Source organism: Lolium rigidum, chromosome 4 (assembly GCF_022539505.1).
Source record: "Lolium rigidum isolate FL_2022 chromosome 4, APGP_CSIRO_Lrig_0.1, whole genome shotgun sequence".
NCBI classification, from domain to species: Eukaryota; Viridiplantae; Streptophyta; class Magnoliopsida; order Poales; family Poaceae; genus Lolium; species Lolium rigidum.
Window position 1 is genome coordinate 236,729,905 of NC_061511.1, and position 11,433 is coordinate 236,741,337.

Sequence of the window (11,433 nt, forward strand, 5' to 3'; positions counted from 1 at the left end):
TGATGACCAACATATTGTCTTTCTGCAATTCTTTTGCGAAAAGCCATCTTTATCATGATTTCTGCCTAATCTTGTCAAACGCTTGCCACAACAAGAGCCCTTTCACTGACTTGAACTTTGAATTGAAGCATTCTGCAAGGTTATTGGTCACATAATCTACTTTGCATATTTCATTGAATTGGCTTCTTGACCACACCTTGCCATGATGTGCATCCATGTACTGCTTCACAAGAGGATTTTCAGCATACAACACTCTCAAATGGTGTTCATACTTCCTTTTGCTGCATGTGTATGATGTTGGCCATAAGTTCTCATCATAAACTTTACCTTTGAACTTCTTTTTGAAATTCTGTGCTAGGTGTCGCATACATTCCCTATGCTCCACCCCAGGGAATACAATTTCTACTGCACTCTCTAAACCCTTGCAAGCATCTGTATGTATAGCTAAACCTGTAGGTGAGCCTATAATGTTGCGCAATTGCTGCAGAAACTAGACCCAACTTTCCTCGGATTCTGCCTCCACCACACCAAATGCAACTGGAAATAGCCAGTTGTGTCCATCAACTGCAGAAACTGCTACTAGTTGTCCTCTCCATCTTCCTGTCAAATGTGTAGCATCTACGGCCAAATAGGGCCTGCAACCATTTAGGAACCCCTGCCAGCAAGCCTTGAAACAAACAAAAGCCCTTTTGAAGCATTCCATCTCAAATGTATTCCCTTTTATTCTGAATGAAACTGTATGCTTGTCAATCTCTACAACACTCCCTGGACTAGCCATCTCCACTTCAGCTTTGAATGTGTAAAGTAGCTGAAAACTTTCATTCCATTGACCATTAATTCTGTCAAGAGCCCTTTCCTTAGCATTGAAAATTCTCATGTAAGGAATATTTATCTTGTACTTTTCAAAAAGCTTTGCATGCAGTGTTGTTGGACCAAGTCCAGGATCTTCCCTCAACCAATCCAATATTGCATCTGCCACCCACCTTATTTTTGCTAGCTAGTTTGGTTTTGGCCTTCCCCCCTCCCCCTCCAGGTGGACAAGTGTGCTCATGTGGGTTTTTCTTTATCTGAAACAAAATAAAAGGGTCAAACACAATTAATAAAGGGTCGTACACAAACATTACTCAATGATCTGAAACTAAATTAAACACTTAAATTGGATTACCTTAATCAATTTGCTCTTTATCATACGAGATGCATGCAACCTCCACCTACACCTATCATATGGACAAAAAATAGTGAACTTTCCTGGCTCACTCCTTTTAATCTCATAGGTGTTTTCAGTTAGAATGCACCAGGTTGTCACTGCATTCCGATAGTCCACCATGGATTGGAAAATGATGCCTTCAGTAAGCACAGGTGCTTCCCTATTCCACTCAATTGCTAGCATGTCCTCACCATCGTATTCATCATCGATTAAGTTGTCAATGTTCTCCTCCCTCTCTTCATCGTCAGTGTCATCAAACCTAGCTTGGCTGATGGGTTCCTCTGGATATTCATCATCCACTGCTTGCTGACTGGCTCTATCTACCAATTCAGGGAACATCATCTCATCTTCATCAGTATTTGGCACTTCCTCGTCAGATTCTGCATCTTCCTGTACACCCATTGCAACAGCAGAATCGGCAACATATTTGGCAGGAGGCATGTTGTGGCTTTCAACACCACTTGCTTTACTTTGTGTCGACCTACAAGGAGTGCCGGGGTGCTGGCTATTAGCAGAGACAGATGATGTCTGAACTCCCTTCGCCTTCGCCCGTTCTGGACATCGCTGAAGCACCTCGATTTGGACATTGACGAATCAGCTGCCAGCTGTCTGATTAAAAAGAAATCTCATATGCTCATCGCAAGTTAGTGGGAGAAATCTTTGCTCGTCACTGTTTGACATAGGCATCCCTAATGGGCCTGCCGAATAAGGTACCCAGGGATTACTGAAAGCCCATGACTCGAAGATTAGAAAGCCCGAAAGCCCAATAAAGCGTCGATATGGAAGTTGAAGATAGATTAGGAATAGAGATTTGTAATTCTACGGGACGAACTCAAAGAGTCTCTCGCTGTTTGTAACTTGTACGACACGAAACCCTCGGCTCCACCTCCTATATAAAGGGGAGTCGAGGGAGAAAGAAAGGATCGATTCATTGTCAACACAACCCTAGTTTTTAACAGTCGAGTACCTTTTCGGCCGAAACCTTCGAGATCTACTTGCCCTCTACTTTCCGCGAAACCCTAGTATACAACTTGTAGGCATTGACAAGTTGATACCTTGTCACTGTTGAAATATTTTAGTTCAACGGCATCGGCATCGCTCCAGGAAAAGGTGTTACGGAGCTCGGCTCGAAAATCTTGGAAATTCATGCTCGTTTCTACCACTTTCTGATAGGAAAATGAAGACGTATGGGGTCTAGTACCATGCAGCACACTAGTTTTCATTCTAATCGATAGACGGAAAGCCAGCGCGGGATCGATCCTAGTTAGTTCAAACAAAGGTTGCAGTTAGGTCGGGGACAATTCAACAAAAATTCGAACATTCAAGCTATAATAAGTCAACTACGGCCTATAATTCGAGTTGCAACGACAATTAGAGGATAAACATTGCTTACCCAGGTGTAATCCATGAGTTATCTGCCGCGAATTCGACCCAATCCTCTCCACGGCCGACAGCATTCCGCGCTGCATCACCCGACATAGCTTCCTAATCCCATGGACGGGGAGGTGGTTAGATCTGATGGAGACAGTGGCGTCGTCGACGAACGGAGTAGGGGCGTAGGGTGGGAAGGACGGCGACGGACACGGCAGAGCGACGGCGGAGGGGGCAGAGCGGTGTGGTACGGATGAACTCGATCTGAACAGGTACCCCGATACGTGTCTCCGTGCGGTCCCACCTGTCAACAAGCAACGGTCAATACACAGTCAGCGTCGGCCCCACTCGTCAGAGTTAACGGTGAAGACGGCAAACATCCGCTAACAGCATTTGTGAGAGTTTCAGCTAAGAAAGTGGGGAAAAGTGAGCAAAAATTTGGAGCGTGGGGAAAACTGAGTACAACTAAAAAATGGGAGTAATAATCCCTAGATTTTATTACTCCCTTCATTCCGGTTTGTTTCGTCATTGAGCAAAATGTGGAAAGTTGGAATTGTCCTTCACTTTTAATGTGGTGGTCATAGTCATCTAACCTTGTAGCTCGTGGTGATGGAAAATAATCGATCAAAACATTTTGAAATAGGATATTGTTTTGAAACACTCTGGAGAGAAACTTACCAAGGATCACTGGTAATTGTATGAGAGGTTAACTGATTTAAACTTTGAGGTGCAGTATAGGCCATCGTGTGAAAGGGCAAAGATGGGCACTGTCCCTAACTAGATTTCCTACTTCTATAAAAAAAAAACATAATTGGTAGGAGTATTAGCTGGCAAGAGGTGTAGATGTGTCCTTGAATGCAAAACAAGAAATGAACGATGCACGACAGATCAGAGTTCGTTGGCTACATAGATGCACACTACACTACAGCTTGGATGCAAAAAACTGAGGCCACCTAAATTAAAGCACGTCTACAAGTGGTGTTGGAGTAGCTATAGTAGATCAGACCAGGACCAGGAGGAGAATGAACTATGACGAAGAAGGTGCATCATCTCTCTCAAAGTGTCAGACGAGTTGACGACCATGACCGTGCGTCTACTGCGTCCTACTATCGGTACCGTCTCCAGCCGACAAAATGGAAAATGTCACCTACCGGTTGTTACGACCTCCTCGCTCGCGTCATGTCATCAAGGTCAGGACCAAATCGACCAATCTCTTCAGTCTTCACCCTGTTCCAATTCCAACCACGTACAGGGCGAATCTTGTAACGGTGTTACCCTCGATCATGTACTGATCATGTGGGCTATAGCTCATAAGAATTGCAACATGCCCGTTCGGTTAGCTGGTCATAATCATATCTGGCCACGTCCTGTCACTGATGCAATAAGAGCAATCCATCTCCTTGATTGAGCGGGTCGATCCAAGAGGCTAGCTACTGCGTTTTATTTAATCGGGGGTCGGAATGCATCGGCGAGGTCACTCACACTGTCACTCCGAGTGGTACTGGTACAGCAGTGGGTAGCTATATGGCCGACGCGAGCAAGCGCATCGACCTCGCCGCGCCGCTGCTATCCGTGCGGCGCCACGCCGGGAGGCGGCCTGGCGAACGCGACGACGATGCCACGCTCGGAGGCGTGCCGTTCGGGTGGGAGCGGTGGCCGGGCTGCCCCAAGAGCGTCCGCACGATCATCCGGCGCGCGCCGCCGCTCCTTCCCGAGCCGGAGGAGGCCGCGCGGTCCTCGGACGCGCTCTCCCGGGCCGACAGCTGCTACACCGTGAACTGCAGCGTCGCCGGCCTCAGCGACGCCGCCGGCGCGACGGTCACGGTTTCCCCAGCCGCCCGCGGCGCCAGCATCATGATGGACCGCTTCTTGCTGGCAGCCAAGGAACAGTGCGCCTTCCGTAAGGAAAAGGCCGGCGCAGCGAACACGCGCGCCCGCGACGGCGACGGCGACGGCGACAGCTTGCCAAGGCGGGCCCCCGTCGAACACCCGCCGGTCAACCACGCGCAGGCGCAGCCTACTAACACGAGCGAACAAGGTGGTGGCGAGGACGAGGGGGACGCGCACAGCACGGCGGGTTTCGCGTCCAGGAGGAAATGCGGGCTGCTCCCGACGCGGTGCGCCCAGATCCTCAACCCGGCGCATGCCGTCAGCAGGCACGGCCGAGGCGCGCGGCGCTTCCTGTCTGATCTCGGCAGATCATGCCAGCGCGAGACGAACCCACTCCTGCCGCAGCGCCGCCCTGAACACGATGCCGGCATGGTAAGAAGTCTTTCCGTGTCGCAGCGTACCTGGGAGGAGGTGCACGTAGGCTCACTAGCGCGCCTAGTGCGATCGGATCGTGCGTGCAGCCTCAGACAGGTCGCCACCGTGGCATCGGAGCTGGACATGACAGTGCGCGGACTTTACAACGGCCAACCAGGAGGCGTCGTCCATCCCAAGGCCACCCATCTCGGTCTGCTCCTGGTCCTCGACAGAACCGACGGCAGTGCCGCGTCGTCGCCACTGCCGCCTCTGAAACGCGGACGGCTACCCAGCGGCGGGAAGACATCCATCGGCCACTGCTTACCGCCGCTTTTGGAGGAGAAGATCGGGGAGAACCGTGAAGCCACCACCGTGCGGGCTCGGGCGCAGCCGCCGGCGCTGCTCGCATTGCCGTCGCCGAAGATGCCGACAGAGTCCTGGCTCTCGCGGACATTGCCGTCCGTGTCGAACAAGCCTCCGACAACGTCGTTCCTCGGGATCCATGTGCAGCAGCTCAGGACGAAGCAGCAGGCTCCGTCTCCCTGCTGGTCCAGTCACCAGGCCAAGGTCGTCGATCATGGCGCCAGGCCACGGCGGGTACGGATACATGATCTGCAAAAGTGATGGCCCTGCTTTCCTAGTTTCTACACGAAGCCGTGTTCTGCATTTTGTTACTCCATTGAATTGTCGTGCTTCTCTAGTTATATGTTGATGAGTCTACAGGGGCAGTATGCCAGTATCTTGTCTTGAGAAGCTCCATATACTGTACTTTTTTTAAGACAAGATCCATACAACCTAACTGGTGAACCCATCATAGTAGAGTACAGAATACATGTGCCATACATCCAAGAATCCAACTAAGCTGAACTCAGCAACGACATCCAAAGTTCGCGGTAGTTCAAATGTTCAGCTAAGGGTGCTATGTCCAGCACGAGGCCATGGCCATCCTTTGCTCACGGCATTGCTTCTCTCGTCTCACTATTGCAGACTTCGCTTCCCCTTTTCCCCACCTTGTGCATCGACTTCTTTTGGTCATGACATCCAAGCTCAGGCCCAATTAGTTTGGTAACGATCAAACAAAAGCAAGTGAAGAAAGAGGCTAGAAATTGCGGTAGTTCAAATGCTCAGCTAAGGGAGTTATGTTATTAGCAGTCCAGCACGAGAGGCCATTCTTTGCTCATGGCATTGCCTCTGTCAACTGAGTTCACTATTGCCCCTTGGTTTCCTCCTTCTAGGCTCGGTTGGGGAATCAAACCAATGCGTGCTGCGATTTCCATTTTCTTCCTTGCATAATCCAAGTAGTTCTTCCGACCGTTTGGTGCTAGAGGGAGCGGTGCGAAGCTCTGTTCAGTGTTGTTCAGTGTTGCCATAAGATGACATCTAGTCCATGGTGAATCAGAGGCGGGAAATATCACGAAGGCCGGATTGGAAGGACTAGCAATGGAGGTTTGAGTCTCTACGTTGTTGAGGGACTTGCTTGATTTTCTGAGTTTCGCAGCTGCAGTATGCAAGTGGGGGCAGTAACACATGTGAAATTCAGAGTCTTATCTTTCAAGGTGAAAATCTAACGTCTGGCCTTAATTGGTTGTGTCTGGCAATGACTTTGTTGAAGGCATTGTTTTAAGAGCGGGGACTATCTTCAGGGTGAAAACCAAAAATCTTTTGATCGGACAACGACGGCGCTTATGCATTGTTCCCTTCTTGGAGGCGTTGCTGGTGGAGTGGAGAGCCTGGATTTTAGGTGTTGTTTTGGTGGTGGTTGTACTGTTGTTACTAGGTTTGGAGTAGCGGACTTATTTTTCTTAGTTTTTTTTTGTTAACGTTGTTGAAGAGGCTGGATAAGAGGCTGGATGTAATTGGTATCTATCGATATTAATATATTTCGAGTTGGAACCCTCGCTAATCGACAAGCTCTAGACTAGGCGGGCATGTCATCCAACAAAACAATTCGAAAATGTTACTGTAGTGGTCATAAAAAAATATTAAGGAGACCAAAGGGAAAGATGTGCAAACTACCAATGGTCGGCGCATCTCCATGTAGCACTTTATTTTTCAAAATTCGAAAATTATATCTTAAAGTGTCAATAAAAATCTGAAGAAAGTTCTACTGTAGCCAATGATGCATACTAAAAACGTGTATTTTTTTTACTGTAGGTTCCACAAAAATGACAAATGTGTGGAGTATAGGAATAGAAAACATGTTGAAACTTGTCAGATTTTGTCATTTTTATGTGTCCTAGGATATAAAGAATTGTACATTAATATTTTGCATCCCTGTAGGACACATCATTGGCTACATCCAGACCTTTTTAAAAAATAAAAAAGTTATTGAAATAAAGGTTAATTGGCTAAGAGAAAGGGAACTCATTTCTGGTAACTATTGAATTGCCTATTTAACACTGGAGCGAAGCGGAACATTTAATGGGAAACTCGTGCCATCGGTTACCCATTTTGCCTCATTTCTATTTCGACAAAGAAAACATTTAGGTATGGAACGTTGAACGGGAAACTCGTGTCGTCGGTTATCCAATTTCCCTCCTTTCTGTTTCGACAAAGAAAACGTTTAGGTATCGGTAATAGGATTCCCACTATGATTTGAAGAAAAAGATAGATTCTATAATAATCCATAAATAATATATAGAATCAGGCTCCGTAATCAAGTGCTCGCTGTGAGAAGAAGATCTACAGGCATGTACCCATTTGTGCGTGAAAAAAGTGTGAACCCGAGTGAGTAATGTTGAGTAATATATTGTACTAGTTATAGGTCCCCGTGTTTTGTTAGGGCTGTACCTGTACAATAAATAACTGTACATGTGTCCGCCTATATATATATGAGCAGCCGGCCCTATTGGTGTTGTGCAATCTCCAATACCTTTTTACATGGTATCAGAGGCCCTCCGGCCCTGACCTAGCCGCCCCCCCCCTTCCTCTAGGGCGCCACCGGCCCCCTCCCCTCTCTAGCCCTAGCCGCCGCCCCTCTCCTCCTTGGGCGCCGCCGGCACTCCTCCTCCCAACCCTAGCCGCCGCCCCTCCCCACCCCGGGCGCCGCCGGCCTCCACCCCAACCCTAGCCCTAGCCGCTTCCGCCTCCCACCACCACCACCGCTTCCGCCATGGCCGGTTTCTCCTCCTCCGGCTCCGACCCCTTCAACTCCTCCCGCTCCGGTAGCAGCAACCCCTTCGTCGGCCCCTCCGTCGCCGTCATCCGCGACATCCCCATCGCCGAGCGCGTGCCGGTGAAGCTCTCCACCACCGCTGCCAACTTCTTCCCGTGGAAGACGTACTTCGGGCTGCTCTTCCGCGAGTATGATCTCCTCGATCACGTCGACGACACCATCGACCTCCTCGCCATGCCGCACGACCCCGAGTGGCTCGCGATCGACGCCACCATCATCCGCTGGTTCTACCAGACCGTCTCCAACGACATCTTCCGCACCGTCGTCCGCGACGGTGACTCCGCCCACACGGTCTGGGCTAAGATCACCGGTCTCTTCACCGACAACAAAATCCAGCGGGTCACCTTCCTCCAGCAGGAGTTCTTCGGCACCCATCAGAACGACCTGTCTCTCGACGAGTACGCCCTCAAGCTAAAGAGCCTCTCCGACGAGCTCCGCGACTTGGAGTTCCCGATCGATGACAAGATCATGCTCTCCACCCTGTCGGCGGGCCTCGGCGAGGATCTCAGCAACGCCGCCTCCAACCTCACGCTCCTCACCACGCCCACCTTCAAGCAGGCTGTGGCCTACCCGCGCCTCGAGGAGCGCCGCTGATACGTCCCAAACGTATCTATAATTTCTTATGTTCCATGCTACTTTTATGATGATACTCACATGTTTTATACACGTTATATGTCATTATTATGCATTTTCCGGAACTAACCTATTGACGAGATGCCGAAGAGCCAGTTGTTGTTTTCTGCTGTTTTTGGTTTCAGAAATCCTAGTAAGGAAATATTCTCGGAATTGGACGAAATCAACGCCCAGGGTCCTATTTTTGCACGAAGCTTCCAGAAGACCGGAGAGGAAACGAAGTGGGGCCACGAGGTGGTGACACACCAGGGCGGCGCGGCTCAGGTGCTGGCCGCGCGGCCCTGTTGTGTGGGCCCATCGTGACGCCTCCTGACCTGCCCTTCCGCCTACTTAAAGCCTCCGTCGCGAAACCCCCAGTACCGAGAGCCACGTACGGAAAACCTTACAGAGACGCCGCCGCCGCCAATCCCATCTCGGGGGATTCAGGAGATCGCCTCCGGCACCCTTGAAAGGACACGGATGTCGCCTAGAGGGGGGGTGAATAGGCGGTTTAAAACTTTTACGAGATGGGCTTAACAAATGCGGAATAAAACTAGCGTTTACTTTGTCAAGCCCAAAGCATATAAACTATGGTTCACCTATGTGCACCAACAACTTATTCTAAGCAAAGGTTCACCTATGTGCACCAACAACTTAAGCTAAGCAATACAAGCAAGTATGTGATAGCAAGATATATATAACTTCAAGCACGATGGCTATCACAAGGTAAAGTGCATAAGTAAAGAGCTCGGGTATAGAGATAACCGAGGCACGCGGGAGACGATGATTTATCCCGGAGTTCACACTCTTGCGAGTGCTAATCTCCGGTGGAGAGGTGCGGTTGCTTAGTTCTCCCGAACGCCACAAGAGGCTCACCTTGAGGTGTGGTTGCTCGATGCACACCAACGCCACAAAGGCCTCACCCCAAGATGCGGTACTCACACCACACACCGAACGCCACGAAGGCGCCTCACCTAAATCTCCGGTGACCCTCGCCACAAAGGCCTAGGTCACGGTTCCACTAAGGGATTTCCTTCGAGGCGGAAACCGGGCCTTACACAAAGATTGGGGCACACATCCACAACTTAATTGGAGGCTCCCAACAAACCGCCACAAAGGCCTAGAATCCGTCTAGGGTTCCAAGAACCCAAGAGTAACAACCTTCTTGTTTTCACTACCACGAATCACCGTGGAGAACTCAAACCGATGCACCAAATGCAATGGCAAGAACACCACAAAGATGCTCAAGTTCTTCTCTCTCAAATTCCAACAAAGCTACAAAAGCTATTGGGGGAATAAGAGAGGAAGAACAAAGGAATTCACAAAGAACACCAAGATCAAGATCTAGAGAGTTCCACTCACAAAGAGATGGATTTGATTGGTAGAAAAGTAGATCTAGATCTCCTCTCTCTTTTCCCTCAAATGGGGGCAAGAATCATGGAGGGATTGAGAGATAGTGCAAGCTTGTCTAGTTCAACAATGGAGGAGAGAGAGAGTAAGAGAAGCACCCAGTTCCAAAGGGGAAGAAAGGTATTTATATGAGAAGGGGCTCCAGATCTGACCGTTATGCACGATTCAGAGTAACACCGGAAGTTCCGGCCGCAGGGGCCGGAAGTTCCGGTTGGCACCGGAAGTACCGGCCATGTTGGCCGGAACTTCCGCCGCAAGATTCCGCGCGAGACGACCTGGTCGGAAAGAGATAGGGGCGGAACTAGGGCGGAACTTCCGGCGACCGGAAGTTCCGGCCAAGTTCCGAATTCCGAAAAACCATACTGGACATACTGAGCCACAATTCGCCGACTTTCGGAACTTGTCCGGAAATTGGGCGGAAGTTCCGCTGACCGGAACTTCCGGCCAGCTTCACCGGAACTTCCGGCCAGAGAATAAAACCTGCAATAAGAAAGGCGATGTGGGTGCTGACGAAAGGAGTATCTGGGCGGAACTTCCGGCTGTAGAGGCCGGAACTTCCGCCAGGAGCAAAAGACACACTGGTAAAACCTCCAACCTCGAAAATGCAATAAGTTGAGTTAGGAAACTCGGAGATCAGTGGGGGGTGATTTTCTACTATTTTTAGAGGTGCAATACCTCAACATGAGAAACCGAGAAAATCACCAAACTCGAAAACGCAACAAGTGATCTATGCAAAATCCGTTTTCGATGAACTAGAGCTTGTCATGAGAATAAGCACAAGCTCTAAAACATCATGATACGTCTCCGACGTATCGATAATTTCTTATGTTCCATGCCACATTATTGATGATATCTACATGTTTTATACACTTTATATGTCGTATTTATGCATTTTCCGGCACTAACCTATTAACGAGATGCCGAAGAGCCGGTTGTCTGTTTTCCGATGTTTTTGGTTTCAGAAATCCTACTAAAGAAATATTCTCGGAATTGGACGAAATCAACGCCCAGGGTCCTATTTTTGCACGAAGCTTCCAGAAGACCGAGGGGGAAGGAAGTGGGGCCACGAGGCGCCGACACGCTAGGGCGGCGCGGCCTGGCCCCTGGCCGCGCCAGCCTGGTGTGTGGGGCCCTCGTGTGGCCCCCCGCGTTGCCCTTCCGCCTACTTAAAGCCTTCGTCGCGAAACCCCCACTACCGAGAGCCACGATACGGAAAACCTTACTGAGACGCCGCCGCCGCCAATCCCATCTCGGGGGATTCTGGAGATCACCTCCGGCACCCTGCCGGAGAGGGGAATCATCTCCCGGAGGACTCTTCATCGCCATGATCGCCTCCGGAGTGATGAGTGAGTAGTTCACCCCTGGACTATGGGTCCATAGCAGTAGCTAGATGGTTGTCTTATCCTCATGTGCT

The 11,433-nt window shown here is 49.8% G+C and overlaps 1 protein-coding gene across 1 annotated transcript; it reads left to right on the forward strand.

Annotated features, from left to right (window-relative positions):
* The first annotated feature begins 4,102 nt into the window (after positions 1–4,102).
* On the forward strand, positions 4,103–5,446 carry LOC124708870. Its single transcript, XM_047240508.1, has one exon. It carries the CDS (start codon positions 4,103–4,105, stop codon positions 5,444–5,446), a length of 1,344 nt encoding a protein of 447 aa, XP_047096464.1.
* The last annotated feature ends 5,987 nt before the right edge of the window (positions 5,447–11,433 follow it).

What these genes read in the sequence shown, in the direction of transcription:
- LOC124708870 (XM_047240508.1), top strand. Translation starts at nt 4,103, where the DNA reads ATGGCCGACGCGAGCAAGCGCATCGACCTCGCCGCGCCGCTGCTATCC.